At 45.0% G+C, this 16,229-nt stretch overlaps 1 protein-coding gene across 1 annotated transcript; it reads left to right on the top strand.

The window, feature by feature from the left end:
- Window positions 1–5,098: 5,098 nt before the first annotated feature.
- Window positions 5,099–11,721, top strand: LOC308160439 (hydroperoxide isomerase ALOXE3-like; the record flags this gene model as incomplete). Its single annotated transcript, XM_080534353.1, has 14 exons — window positions 5,099–5,239; window positions 5,879–6,077; window positions 6,279–6,360; window positions 6,474–6,596; window positions 7,292–7,395; window positions 7,477–7,649; window positions 7,932–8,075; window positions 8,370–8,573; window positions 8,865–8,928; window positions 9,491–9,605; window positions 9,767–9,888; window positions 10,185–10,285; window positions 11,246–11,416; window positions 11,542–11,721. The coding sequence occupies 14 exons, from the start codon at window positions 5,099–5,101 to the stop codon at window positions 11,719–11,721; spliced, it is 1,923 nt and encodes a 640-aa protein (XP_080390479.1).
- Between the last annotated feature and the right edge of the window lie 4,508 nt (window positions 11,722–16,229).

The raw sequence follows: 16,229 nt of genomic DNA, 5'->3' as shown, positions 1-16,229 counted from the left end.
TGTTACAATCTTATGTTCAGATAATATACAGTGTTCAGAAACTCGAGATAATAAAACAGCTGCATTGACACTGAAAACCTATGTAGGCCGACTTTTTTTCCACAATCGATAATGGAATCGGTCAATCAATAACGTCTTATCAATTCCCATCCCTAATGCTAATACATTGTTGTTGTTTTTTTATGTTAAAAAACCTAACCTAATTTTAATAATATAAACACTTGCACAGATTACATCTCTTTAGACCTGCTGTCCACTATAATGGACAACATAACTTTATCCATAACTGAATACTACTTTGTTTCCAATCATAGCTAGCTAACTTACTTACTTACTTCAAATGTACATTTGGGACAGTAAAGGCCAATGCATACGGCGTGCGATTTTGTGACAACATTCGATTCTCAATTCTTTGAATTCTTTCAATTAGTGTGAATTGAGAATCGAATGTTGTCGTGCGACAATATCGCATCGCACGCCTTGTGCATTGTCTCATTCAAAACAATGGAATCGAATTCGGCGGTGCGACAAAATCGCATTGGCATTGGCCTTAACTCATTGACTGCCAAAGACGCCAAAACACGTCTTATAAATTAGTAACGTTGACTGCCAGCGCCCGCTAAAGACGCCATTAGTTTTTTTTTCGGGGATGGCCATATTGAAGTCTTATACACCTGGTGTGTGAATTTCAGACTTGGGTGTAATGTATTTCTGCCCCAGATGGGGGCAGCAGTTCGATTTACCTCAGATATACCAGGTGAAGAAGAAGGGGTGTTGTGGGTTGTATGTGGAAAATGGCGAAACGGTTAGCGAAAACGAGCGGAGACAAACATAAGCAGTATAAGCAGTTGACACTGGCACAGAGCTTGTCTGGCAGTGGATCTGCAAGGAGTGTGGTGCCGATCAGGTCAACTGCAAGCAGATCTGCAAGCAGATCTGGTGCAGGAGATGCGCCAAATGTTGCAGATGGTGAGAACCGGAGCAACGAGCAATGCTACACTCGTGGTAGCATTGCTGGACCATCGGAGCCACGTCGCTCCGACTCTTCAAACAGTTCAGAGTCGGAGGACGTAGAACCCGACCCCGACTCGTCGGACGAGTGGTTGCCATCCGGATCGGCTAGCAGCAGGGAATCCTCTCCAGATCAGCGGGGATCCACGATCCAAGACAAAAATGTGAGTGTGAAAAGCAAAGGTAAACATATATAAATATATTTTTATATATAATATATAGAAATATTTCTCTACATCATTACAAAGCAATAAAACATGCCTTTTGTATATATATTTTGTATAAAATGGTATATATTTCAATATTTTACAGTCCCTGAATCGAGCAGAGGACGTGCCTCAACCAGAGGGTGTGCTGCAAGGAGACGGCTGTCTTCAGAGAAAGATGCTGGTTGGGGTCAGGGTGAGTGGCAACCCACAAAGGTTCCATTCACGGCAACCCCTGGACCCCAGAATGCTGCTGCAGAGCTGGAATCTGACCTGCCGGTTGATTTCCTGGAGCTGCTTATTACTGATGAGCTGCTGCAGCACATTGCAGATCAAACCAACCTGTATGCCCAGCAGTTTTTACAGGCACATCCGGACACTCTGCCACACTCCAGAGGGAGGTTATGGAAACCGGTGAAAGTCCCAGAACTGAAACAATTCTTTGGACTCACTTTCATCACCGGTTACATAAAAAAGCCAAATCTAGAAATGTATTGGAGTGTGGATCAACAGGACGCCACTCCATACTTCAATAAAACCATGCCGAGGAACAGGTTCCAGCTCATCTGGAAGTTCCTCCACTACAACAATAATGCATCACAGGACGCCACAGAAAGAGCTGTATCAGCCCTTTGAAAATATCTGCATTGATGAAGGAATGATGCAGTGGCGTGGCCACCTATCATTTAAAGTGTATAACCCTCAGAAGCCGGTGAAGTATGGAATTAAATCCTACATACTGTGTGAATCTAATACTGGGTATTGTTTTAACATGAAGCCTTATGTTGGCCAGCATAACACAATCCCAGACACAGTGTTCTCCCTCCTTGACCTTCTCAAAGGACGCGGATACACACTGTACATGGACAACTTTTATAACTCTGTTCAACTGTGTGAGCAGTTGATCAAAGCCAACACCAACGTCTGCGGAACACTGCGAAAAAACAGGGGGGAACCGCAGATCATAAGGGAGCCGACAAAGACCGACTTGGGTGTGGAGAGGAGGCTGGTGCGGCACAATGGCAGGGTGCTGGTTATGGCATGGCAGGACAAGCGTCTGGTGAGGATGGTGACAACCTGCCACCATGACAGCATGCAGAGGGTGGAGGTGTGGCAGAAGGGGCAGAAGGAGAAGGTGGGTCAGCTCAAACCGGAGTGTGTTGTGGCATACAATGCCTGCATGAATGGGGTGGACAAACTTGACCAGAACATTGCATACTACCCATTCATTAGGAAAACACTCAACTGGTCAAAAAAGTTTGTGGCATACTTGTTTCAGCTTTGTGTGTTCAATGCCTATGTGCTGTACAAGGCCAGGAACCCGGGGAAGTGCAAAACACACTTGGAGTTCATGAGGAGGGTGGCGAGGTCGTGGACTGAAAAAACCTATGTAGCGGAGGAGGAGGAGGAGGAAAGAGGAGGAGGAGTGGGAGGAAGAGGAGGAGAGAGGAGGAGGGGGAGAGAGGAGGAGGGGGGGAGGAGGAGGAGGAGGAGGTCCGACAAACCAGGGCAGCAAGACAGAGAGACCCAGACAGCAGGCTGGATGGCCGGATGGCCAGGCATGAGTTGGAACGCTTAAGGCCCACCAGCAATAACACACAGCCAGCAAGAAAATGTAGGGTCTGCATTCAAAGGGGTAAAAGGAGCGAGACCAGAATGTGGTGCAGGTCCTGCCATGTACCCCTGCACTCAGGAGAGTGCTTCACAGCCTACCACACAGAAAAAAAATATGATTGAGTGCATAGAGACACACACACACACACACACACACACACACACACACACACACACACACACACACACACACACACACACACACACACACACACACACATATCTGTAAATAAGTTTACACACACACACACACACACACACATCTGTAAATACGTTTACACACACACACACACATATACACACACATCTGTAAATAAGTTTACACACACGTACACACCTGTAAATAGTTCACACACATGTAAATAGATTATTTTGTTATGTTTTGTATTATGTTCTAAATGTTCTAAATCTGTGAATAAATGTAGTTATTTTGTCATCAAAAGCCTTTTTTCCTGTGTTGTTTTTATTGTTTCATAGAAGTAAACAACTTTTCAGATGTTTGAGGTGTCACTAAAAAATTATGTGGACGTCAGTCACCGTTTTGCTTGAATTTGCTTCTCTAAAGAAAAAGCTCGTTTTCTCTGTTTATTGGTCAAAATCAGGTGTTTTTGCTGAAACCACCCTATGTTCTACGGCCGATTTCTAAACACTCAAAGAGGCTAGAAACAAACTTTCTTTTTCTGATGAAAGAAGAGAGTCTAAAGTTTTGGTAGATATGTTCAATGTTTATTTGGTGGGTCTTCAAAGTTCAGCGAAAATGCCCCAAAAGTCTGGCAGTATGGAGCTCTCCGCTCTGAACATGGCTGGCAGCTCAAAGAATAATATAGCGTCGGCATAGCAACGAACGCGTGCATTTGAAAGACTATCCAGAATTTTCTGCTAGGTTTGGTATGGTAAGGAGTGGGCATAAACGTATATCTAAGTAAAAATGTGTCACTTCTCAGGTAACATTTTATGAGAGAGAGTCAGAGAGAACATTCATGGAATAGGTATGTTCTAGTACATCAAAACAACTGTCTATAGCAATATTTTGTAAAACGTTGAAATGTTTGAAAACTGGAGGCATAGACCTACTTTGTTCGTTTCAGGGATGAATTGATTGTACAAACAATATGTTGTATGGTAATGATGGTGGATGAATGATGAGGACTGCTGTGGTGGTTATGATTAGGACTGTTATTATTTATTTTATTTTGTTGACCAATCAGCAGTATCCTGTTTAGCCTCTGTTTCTCAGTATCATGGTGACCACCATGTAGGACCGGGTATAACAAGCACAACCAAGGTAGAAACAGACACCGACAACAGGGAGCACTTCAGCCTCGATGGGCGCTTTTACTAAAGAATAATCAATCAAGTGCAACTCAGGTCTCTGCCTGGGTTTAACACTAGAACAGCCACGAGAAACGGAACGAAACGAAAAATGTAATATCTTTGCACTTGATTAAATTTCAGGACCCTCTTTTCATGACTTTTCCGAGATATGTGCGTTCTACCACCCAGTATCCTTACATTTTCAAAATCACATCAGGATAAGCTAATATAAAGCTATTTTGCAGTTTTTCTGTGTAGGAAGCAGGCTAATTTAGAAGCGGCCAACTAGTGGTCGTTGTGTGTAAATAGCAGCTTGAGCATTGTAAAGAGGGGATCCCGAGGCGGCTCTTTTAGTAGGTACAATAGGCACGGCTGTTCTAGTGTCCAGGGAATAGTTTACTAAGGTTACTAAGGCCTCCAGGCCTGGGAGGCGTCTGGGGTGGGTCAGCGACCAAGGGTGGTTCCGTGGGTGCGGATTGGAGGATGCTTCAGACCCCCTCTATGGGCTGTGGGGGCTCTCTCTCTCCCTTCTCTCAGAGGGCTATGTCCGGCCCGGCCTAGCGACAGACAAACACACATCAATATCACTAGGTATCGAATTGCTATGCCGGAAACCGGGCCTCACCCTCATAACGGGTCTAGTTCGGTTCACTGCTCCCCCCCCCCCCCCGTGTGCTGTCTCCTCTCCTCCTTATCTATGACTCCCAAGGAGGAGGCACAGGTGTGGCACATCGGTTTTAACGAGCCTGCCGTGCGCTTCCCTGGGCACTGGCTGATTGGAGGAATGCAGTTATGGTGTCAATACACCCGGTACTTCGTGGGGGTAGTCATTATCAAAATAATGAAAATATGATAATGTGACAATGCTATCAAATTACTAATAATATTGTAAGGGAAATAATCTTTATTGCTTCTTTCTCTGTGATTTTTCAGTGATTTTACTCTAAACTGCCATGGCTGAGTACAAACTGGAGGTGACTACAGGTGATATGCTACTTGCATGCATGTCTGATTACATATACGCCACACTGATTGGAACGGAGGGAGAGAGTGAGCGCACAAACCTGGAGAGCTTAGGTGGCGGATCTGGGATGGTGAGATTTCTTAAAAATATAGTAGTTCATCATGTTCACTTATTCTTTTATGAATTAATCACGTCAGATTATCCAAATTAAAAACAGGGTAATACTTGAATACTAGAATGACACCACTGTCACGATGATGTGGACATAGAGCAGTGGAGGCAGAAATCGGAGGACGGTCTCATTGCAATGCATGGAATGGAATCAGCCCACTTTTGACACCATGGATTACAATTCCATGCATTACAATGAGCCCATCCTCCAATTTCTGATGTCCACATCATCATCTGCCTCCACTGACATATAATGTTATAAACATGATATGAGACTTTAAGTCTCATTAAGTGTCATGTCAAATCATACATTGGTTACCATTCATGTCAATGACATACTCTTGTTGTAAGAACTATAGCTAACAGCCGTTGTCTCACGTCAGAAAGCGTGACTCCGTTTGACACCACCTGTCGTATGACAATGGGTAACAGCTTATTATTATTATTAGTAGTAGTATTATACAGTATTATTGAAGTGACATGACAACCATAACAGTGGCATCAAAGTGTAGTAGCAAATGTCTCGCCAAAACAACACTGTCCCCCAGTGGCACTCCAAAGGACACTGATCACTGTTATGACTCCATCCTCCACACAGACGGGGACCTACACCGCCTCCTCCTCACTGGGCCGCCTCCTTCTGGTCAAGCTGGAAAAAGAGCAGTACCTTCTCCTGCCGGAAAACGACTGGTTCTGCTCCAAGGTGGTTGTGACCACGCCCGAGCACGATGTCATCCTCTTTCCCTGTCACAGATGGGTGTCCAGGGGGGAGGTGGTGGTGCTGAGAGGGGGGAAAGGTGTGTCAATACTGTGCATTTGTCCTTAGTCCAGTATAGCTCAGTATTCCCATCCTTGAGGTCTGTTATCAGCAGACGTGATGCATCTATCTATGTCTTTTGGCTGTTTCCTTCAAGTCCGTGGCCTTACATAAAGCAGCAGTTACCCCAGAGTCTTTGAGAGAATTATTTGTCTTTGCTGTGGCCTTCTTCGCTTCACAGCCACAAAACCTTTTGAGGATGAGCATCCCCTGCTGCTGGACCATCGGATAAAGGAGGTGGAGCTTCATAAGGAACTGTACCAGTGAGTGTTGACTAGGAGGGTTCCACAGAGCAACACGGCCCACCATCAATTATCATTTGTGAGATGTTGTGTGTGTGTGTGTGTGTGTGTGCATGTGTTCATCCTGCCCATAGGTGGACTGAGTATTCTGAGGGGGCGCCTCATTGCATCAGTGCCAATGACATCTCCGACCTTCCTGCTGAGGTTAAGTTTTCCTTCTCCAAGTTCTCAGAGTTTGTCTACACGAAAGCCATAGCGTGAGTTCAAAGTAATAATAATCATAATAATCATAATAATCATAATACATTAGAAATGAAAAGATTGAGTAGTAAAATAAAAATAAACTAAAAAAGAAATAAAAGAAAGTAAATTACTAAATCTAAATCTAAGTGTCTTTGTAGGACAATCTACTCTGTATACTGCAAGTATATCTAGATTTCGGGCAGAGAAGCGGTGAACAAGCAACGCCAGCGTCCTCTCTCGACCGGCATTTAAAAAAAAAAAAGTAGACAGTTATTACTACTGTTACTACTAGTACAGCACATTTGTGCTATCCAGAGATGAATTCTAAAAACCATCGCTCCAAGTCAACCCATAGCCCTTTTCACCCTGCCCGTTCTGTAGATGATGAGGGGAGGATGGTGGAGGTAGACACCTGAGAATGGGCTGATTGGTGCCATCCCTTATTCTATTCAATGCATTACAAACACACTTCAAACATCCAGGCATTACAATGAGCCTGTCCTACGATTTCTACAATACGCAAATGTGTTTACCGTTGGTTGGCTGAAATGGTCACCATATTGCTTACACCCAACCAATCATTTCAGTTCTACTGGAGATTAGGGTTAGGGGTTGATTAAGAATTCAACATACAAATTCGAAATACAATGAATTGATATTTCCAAGGCCAACAACCTTTTACCCCTCTCCTTGGCTTTGTCCCCACTAGTTTGGCTGAGCTCAACCTGAAGGGTTTAGCCAACTCCACCGAGCAGTGGAAAGACTTGGAACAGCTTAAGGAAGTATTTTGGTTCAACAGAACACCCATCTCAGGTACTGAAGAGGGACACCTTTAAAATGAACATGGATATGCAAGACAGCACTATACATTATTGAGGAATGTCTCCCTCCTAGAGTACGTCTCTGAACACTGGAAGGAAGATGACTTTTTCGGGTCCCAGTACCTGAACGGAACCAACCCCAATGTGATCCAGCGTTGCTCAAAGCTTCCGCACAACTTCCCCGTCACGGATGAGATGGTACAGCCCTTCCTGGAGGGTGGGAGTTCCCTGGCAACGGAAATGCAGGTATGTAAATAAACTCTTAGGAGCTACAACTCAAACTTCTAAATAAACTGTATGTTAAGGATTTTCGTTGCTGCACTATCCTTCACTCCATATAATTCAGCCTTGATCTGCCATCTTGGAGGCCGATTGTGACTGTCAGTCAGAATCAGGGGGTGTAATGTGAAAATAATTCATCAGCATGGGCAGGCAAATGCAGCATGGGCTAACTAGGCAGATATCTACTTTAAATGAGACATCGAAATTACAGCATTTGTGGTCCATCTGCTTTTATCCTCTATGCAGAAAGGGAACATATTCCTTTGCAACTACAAGAGGCTTGAGGGTCTTCCCACACATGTGGTCAACGGTGAACCACTGCCCCTGACTGCTGCTCTCTGCCTGTTCTACAAGAACCCAGAGGACAAGCTCCTGCCCATTGCCATCCAGGTACATTCAAGCATACTTCATGGACATAGGTGACAGTACAGTAATCGTTCTGTAAAGACAACAGGAACCTGTATTAATATGAACCACCATTACTGTTCTGCCTTTGAGTTAACAGACCATTTAAATCTGTTCCTCAAGGTTAGTGAGTAATGGCCACATTTCATACATTCTGCAGTAAACATGCAGAAATTAAGCTCATCCCATCCAAACGTTAAATCAGATGTGACATTCATGACAAATACATCTTCCTCTCACTCTCTTCTCTCTACTATCTTCGTTTCTCTGACCTCACAGCTTGGGCAGCAGCCCTCAGAGCAAAACCCGATATTTTTGCCTAGCGACTCAGAGCACGACTGGCTCTTAGCCAAGATGTTTCTGAGGAACGCAGATTTCAATGAATACCAAATTAACTACCATCTGCTTGCGACTCATTTGCTGGGCGAGGTCTTCACAATTGCAACCTTCCGCAACCTTCCTGCGATACACCCCCTCTACAAGGTATGGTAACCAACAGTAGCAGACATTGGAGGTCCAACAAACCGTGAATAGTTTCCTAACTGGATGTTATGGTCCATCAAACTTGTCAACATAGTCATGAAGTGGCTTTTTCAACATTAGCTTACTTATTTAGTTATTGCTTATTTCAAATTAAATATGATCTAGGCTGCATTTATTGAATGTCAACATATAAACACGTCTTTCTTTTCTACAAAATGCATTAATCACTGTGTTTCTTCTTCCTACGTCTTCTCCTCACTCCCTTCTTCTCTCTGTCTGTCCTTTTTCCAGTTGCTGAAACCCCACTTTCGGTACACCCTGCATATAAACATTCTTGCTCGTAAGAAACTCATCGGTCCTGAAGGAATCTTAACTAATGTATGAACCTTAAGATTAACATTCATTATTCTAGCAAATTCTAAATTCATTAACATTATGTAAAGTGTAAAGAGAGAGGCACAACCGGTAGGTAAAAGATTAATAAACGAATGCAGTCATACCTGAGAGCTTGATAGTAACCTTATAAGAAGCACCAGCTGCCTAGTACAAGGGTAATCCTTGTTAGTTAACCAGCTGCCTAGTACAAGGGTGACAAGGGTAATCCTTGTTAGTTAACCAGCTGCCTAGTACAAGGGTGACAAGGGTAATCCTTGTTAGTTAACCAGCTGCCTAGTACAAGGGTGACAAGGGTAATCCTTGTTAGTTAACCAGCTGCCTAGTACAAGGGTGACAAGGGTAATCCTTGTTAGTTAACCAGCTGCCTAGTACAAGGGTGACAAGGGTAATCCTTGTTAGTTAATTCATATACAGGCTACCACTAGCATGCTGCATCACAGTTAACTTGTAGGCCTATTAATTTCCTTAGGGTACTTTGACACCAGAGGCGTTCAAGGAACTCTTAAAAACGTCTCACTCAGACAGGACCTACAGCTCCCTCTGTCTGTCGGAGAACATCACTGCACGAGGACTGGAATCAATCCCCAACTTCTACTACAGGGATGACGGACTGAAGCTGTGGAACATCATCAACAGGTGGCGCTATAGTGGGAGGGAAATCTTACCTCATGAAAAAGTCTCCACAGATTTGGTTGGTGATTTTAGAAGTGTTTTCCAAAAAAATGCAAGGTAAAACGTTATTTCAATGAATACTATGAGACATACTGATGTTTCAGCATCCTGTCCATGGTGTCCAGATTTGTCCAGGGGATGGTGGAGCACTATTACCCCTCAGATGGTGATGTAACCAAGGACTCTGAGCTTCAGGAGTGGATCGGTGATATCTTCACCCATGGGTTCCTCGGAAACAGCAGCAAAGGTACATAAGGATTTTAAAAAGTTGTGTGGAACTGTGCCCTTAAAGTACTGTAACATTACTGTACTGTAACATTCACACTTTAAAATGGTTGGAATGGCTAATCGGTAGTGATCAGGGAGTGAGATCCCTTGAAATAAATATTTAACTATTTATGTATTTAACTTTTAACTAATATTTCACCTCTGTAGCCAGAGGTGGCAGAATTGCAACAAACTTACACACAGTTTCTTTAATGTGGGTCATGGAGACATGCTATTGGCTTCCCTCCTCCTCATCCACCAATGTTACCCCCGCAGGATTCCCTCAGTCCTTTTGCACAGTGGAGGAGGTTGTCACATTTGTTACCATGGTGATCTTCACCGTGTCAGCTCAACATAACGCCGTCAATATGGGGCAGGTGAGATGATGATGTGGAAAACGATACTGGAAATGTGAAAACCCTGCTACGTACAGTGAGTGCCCTCCATAAGTAAGTGGAAAGAGGAAGCATTTTGTTTTCCTTTAGCTCTATACCCTATAACGGTTTAGATTTGAAATCACACAATTATTATGAGGTTAAAGTAGGGTTTCTCAGCATTCATTTTGTGTTTTCTTTCTTCAGAATGTTTTCACTCTAAATTTCATTTAGAAATTACAACCCTTTTTATACACAGTCTCGCTATTTCGGGGACCCAGTAGTACTGTTTTTTTTTTTTTGCTTGACAGTCTTCAGGTGTGTTCTGTCACTTCATCATTTGTGGGCATAAGAGAGCTGTCAGTGTCTAGTATTGATTTTAGGCTTTGGTTTGCCTTCGGAGTCTGCTATTGGTTTCTGTCAACATGAGGACCAACGAGATGTCAATGAAAGTCATAGAAACATAGCCCAAACCCTAGGCTTGCCAAAGTCAACAGTTTGGAACATCATTAAAAGGGGAAAAAAAAAGCACTGGTGATGTCCGCAATCACAAACCGTCTGGTAAGCCAAGGAATACTTCTACAATGGATGACTGAAGAATGCTCACAATAACTAAGAAAACCACCAAAACAACTATACCCAGCGTCCGGTGGGGTCTATGGGTCACGGACTTCAGGCAGATATTGCATGCAAAGGATTATTGACCAAATACTAACCATGAGTGCTTTATTTGGATCTTATATACTTTTTTACTATATTTTTGGAGCCCTGAAATAGGGGGAGTATGTTTCAAAAGTGTATGGTGAAACCAATTTGAAAGAAAAAAACATTGAATTAAAGCCGAATCTCTACTTTGACCCCACAGTAATTGTTTGATTTAAAATCCTATTAGATTCCCCATGATCAGCGATATCTTGAACATGTTAACATTGCCTTTTACATTACTGTCCCTCTCTTTTCTAGTTTGACTATGGCAGTTGGATACCCAACAACCCCTTAGTTCTGCGCAAAGCTCCTCCAACCACTAAGGGGAGCTCTAGTATGGAAACCATTTTGGAGACATTGCCAAACATCGGTGCCTCAACCAACAACATGGTCTCTGTGTGGCTGCTTAGCAGGACGTTCTCAGACTTTGTACGTTTGTTATACCAAAGTTCTTTTTTATCCAACATGGGCCCATCTGCATGCATTGTGAGTTTCTTTCCTTACAAAGGCTAACGTTATGATGAAATCAGCCATGTTTGTTTTGCCTTCCTCAGATTCCTCTTGGTACATACCCTGATGAATACTTTGATGAGCCTGCCCCCAAGCTGATGATTAAAACACTGCAAGCAGAGTTATCACTCCTCAGTGGGTTCATCATAGAGAGGAACACCAAGCTTGTACTGCCCTATAACTACCTGAACCCTGCAAGTATGGAGAACAGTGTGGCCATATAATTGAGTAGAGCTTGGGAGAATGGTTGAAAATGTGTCTGTTTGCCACGCACAGACACACATCTTAGATTTTTTGTTCATGAGTTCTCTTTCATCTTACATCTGTGGCAATAACAATAACAATTGTTTTCTAACTGAACAATGTGGTAATGTGATGCTATTTAAAAATATATATATATCTGAAGCTATGCAATTTAATTTGTCAACTTAATTTCTACCATATTTCACACCTATTACACCTTGTTACGTTCTAGTTCTCTAGGGTGAAGAAGCAGTAACAAATTACAGTTGGTATGAGTAAAGTAAAGGCTTTGGCCATGACAGTTTAAAGTCTTATGGTAATGATAAATGAAGAAATACGCTCCTCAATGTCAATCAAGTATTTAATGACAAAGATGAAGAAGCCCTGCAGTGATACAAACAATAGAAGCATGAACTGAGACAGTATGCTAACTCTCACATCTGAATATAATACACAAATGATAATATAACAATATATATAATGTATAAAGTATAAGCAGGGTAAATGTATAATATATAACTTAACCATAAACATTTGAATAGCAAACTTACAGGAATTAGGTGGACAGCTTAATAGACGACCACCGTAACATGAACGTCTGAAACTAATCAACAAATAACATGGCCGACTCCTGACTGAGCCGGACAGCATAACAAACGAAATACTGCCACCTAGTGGACGGTGGTATACCCTTCATCCCCCCCAGTCCGGAAAGCTATAAACTGAAATAGGTAACCGGACTCAGTCCCGCGTCCAACGGCCTGTTTCGGGCTCGTAGTGCTTGGGTGGCTCCCTTGTACGGCTAGGCCGCGTAGGACGGGGCAGCAACAGTGGCGACTGCGACACTGGAAGCGAAGCGTTCGGGGTGGCATCAGTGGGGACAGGGTCGCCCTGGGCAGGCGCCGGCAAGGAGGAACCCAGGGCCGCGCCACAGGGTCCATCCGCCAGCTGCTGGACGATCCCCTGGGGCAACACCGGGCACGGTTGGACAGGTAGGGAGCGGTGTACCAGGGGCGTAGGTGGAGGGGACATAGCAGCTGGCTGCTGAGGAGCATAGGGGGTGTAGCCACGGAGGAACCGCCGGTTGCGTAAAGTCAGGCGTCCAGACCCATCAACCTTAACCCGATACTGATCGTGATCACGTGACTCCACCACCACCCCTGACCTGTCCCACTTGTTAGGGCTAGGGCCCTGCTGATTCTGGAGGAACACCCTCTCACCAAGTGCCAATGGGCGGAGTGGCTTCGAGTGAGCCTGCAGGGACTCAGTGGTACGGGACATCCGGGTCCGAAGGGCATCCTCCTTTGCCGCCAATGCTTGGCGCCAGAGCAGTCGGATATGTGGGTTCGAGAACTTCTCAAGCCTGTTGACGAAGGAGAGCGAACCTCGAAGGGGGTGACCGAAGATAATCTGCGCCGGTGAGAGGTTGCAGTCGGGGTCAAGCGTGTTGCGTAACTGTATCATGGCACGCAGAAAGCGGTCATGATCGAGACTGCCAGTCGGGCCAGTGTTGGACATCAGGAGGCGCTTCGCAGACTTCACTGCAACTTCCGCTCTTCCGTTTGACTGTGGGAAAGCAACAGAGGACACACAGTGTTTGACGCCCCACAAGCGAAGGAAGTCCTGTGTCTGGCCTGCTGTGAACTCCGGACCACCGTCGCTCGAAAGTTCCTCCGGCACGCCAAAGGAGCCAAAGAACGCACAGAGGTGGCGAACCAGCCCAGCTGAGCCTCCCATATCAGTGCCTGCTGTGGAGCATAGGACCTCCACCCAGCCCGATAGTTGATCTCCGATAACTAGGTAGTGACGACCTCCATAGTCAAAGAAGTCAGCAAACACCGCCTCGAATGGGGTGGACGGTGGCGAGGATGGTAGCGTGGCTGCTTGTGACGGAGCATTCCGGTTACAGTCCGCACATCCGTACCTGGCGGCTCGGATGTCCTCTGACATCCCTGGCCAGTAGACTATGGCACGGGCCTGTTGCCCCATCGCTGAGATCCCTTGGTGGGCGGCATGGAGGTGTCGAAGGATGCTGTCGCGGAGGGATGGAGGGACCACGACGCGGTCATGATATAGCAGGACGCCGTCCTGTGCGTAAATGGACTCACAGACTGGTGATAGACTCGCCAGGGCGGGGTCGTTCATATCAACCCTGTCCCCATGTTCGATCAGGTGCAGAAGGTGGCTGAGGCATGCATCACTTGCTGTTTCTCGTGCAAGGAGGGTCCAAGAGACGGCTCCGAGCTCTTGTGATCGGCGCGGATGGAAGCCATAAGTGCTGACTCCACGGCGTCAGGCACGCCCGGCAATCCCAGTGAGAGGCCGTTCGCTGAGCCTGATGGAGACGGATGTCTTGAGGTTGCGTCAGCGGCATAGTTGCTCTTTCCAGGCAGGTGCACAATGTCGAAGCGCCATGGGAGGGTACGCTGCTTGAGTCTAAACAGGCGTGAGTTTGTTATCTCATCTAGCATCCGGTGGTGGTGACTCCCACGACGTCGGCCAGGGCGGGCATCAGACTGAACCGACGAAATCTGGGAGATCGGTTCTGACTCCACGGCGGTCGCCCCTTGCGTCGGCAGGCCCTATAACAGTCGATACAAAGCTGGTGGGGCTTGGTATTCCATCCGTGGGATCCCTCTGTGAAGACATTAAAGGTTCTCTTACACTCTGGGCACGGGGCTCGTTTCGCCACGTCCGCTGGGCCTGGGGTCGGGGTGGGGCTCGCCTGTGGACTCTTTTTCAAGCGCTGGAATGACGACATGGCCGAAAGGGCGGATGACGGGAGAGCATTGCGGGCCATCTCTTTATTTTCGACAAGTGCTACCACGTCATTCACTGGCATTTTAAGGATGTCTGGCGTCCCTAGTACCTCTCGGCGAATGTCCGAATCAGAGATACCATTGACTAGAACGTCGCGGATGATGTGGTCGGTATAGTCCACATCCTCGCCACACCCACATACTGTAACATAGGCGCATGTCTCCGCTTTCCCCCGCACTCTGGCAGTGAAGGCGCGGAATGTCTCATCACGCTCCTGGCGTAGCTGGAGCAGCTCGGTGCGCAGGACACATGTGGCGACTGGAATGACTGCCAGTGAACGCAAGGCGGCAATTAGGTGTAGCAAAGGTTCGGAAGCGGCGTTGGGGTTGACTTTCAACAGGCTGTCACCAAGTTCAGGCCCAGCGCACTGAAACAACTGGAAAGGGGCCTCGGCGGCTCCTATGCCTGAGCCAGTGCAGAAGACGTCCCAACGACGGATGAACACGTTCCATTCCTCAATTGATACGCCTACGTCGACTTTAGGCCGATCCAGTTTCGGGCCTCGGGGGGCCGGCGCGGCTGTGACAGGCGATGTGCTTTGATGGGCAAATCCATGATTAGTCAACAGGGCAATGGTGAGTGCTTCAGACACGTCTTCAGTTCCGAAAGCGCAGCCAGGGACAGAGCATACAACGACGACCATGGCTTCCTGGCTTCTTCATGAAGAAATACGCTCCTCAATGTCAATCAAGTATTTAATGACAAAGATGAAGAAGCCCTGCAGTGATACAAACAATAGAAGCATGAACTGAGACAGTATGTTAACTCTCACATGTGAATATAATACACTAATGATAATATAACAATATATATAATGTATAAAGTATAAGCAGGGTAAATGTATAATATATAACTTAACCATAAACATTTGAATAGCAAACTTACAGGAATTAGGTGGACACTGGACAGCTTATTAGGCGACCACCGTAACATGAACGTCTGAAACTAATCAACAAATAACATGGCCGACTCCTGACTGAGCCGGAAAGCATAACAAACGAAATACTGCCATCTAGTGGACGGCGGTATACCCTTCAATAAAAACAGAATTAGAACTAACAAACAAATGCCTCAAAAATAAAAGAAACAATAAACACATCCCTAGGATGGTTTTAAACCAACAAACAAAAAAGTCACTATGTAAAAATCCTTAAAGTATAAAGTGACTATTCGAATACAAAACACTAAACAAATACTAATGAATTCACTTAAACCAAAGATCTCTACAAGATCACTAAACACTAGTGATGTTACGTTCGACGCAATAGTCACGACAAATGTATCGATGCTTGTGTCAATTTGGCAAAAAACCTATGGCAAGCCGTTTTAACATTTATTAGCTAAATTTGACTAGTCGTAATTCGATTTTTACTAGTCTAAATTTGTATTCAAGATATCTATAACGTCATTCTGACTAGTCAAAACGACAGTTAGAGATATCTGTAATTCAGTTTTGACTAGTCAAAATTGAATTACAGATATCAGCAGTGATGTCACCGAAAACGACACTCAACTCGTCACACATCCTTAAATGACATTGCTTGCAGATATCTGTAATTCAGTTTTGACTAGTCAAAATAATAGTTGCAGATATCTCAAACGTCATTATGATTAGTCCGAATTGTATTGCATGACGATGCTCATGATGCGAGGTATCTCATGATATTGG

This window comes from Nansenia antarctica (genome assembly GCF_963989245.1).
Source record: "Nansenia antarctica genome assembly, chromosome: 6".
Lineage (NCBI taxonomy): Eukaryota > Metazoa > Chordata > Actinopteri > Argentiniformes > Microstomatidae > Nansenia > Nansenia antarctica.
This window is presented reverse-complemented; position numbering and strand designations above follow the sequence as displayed.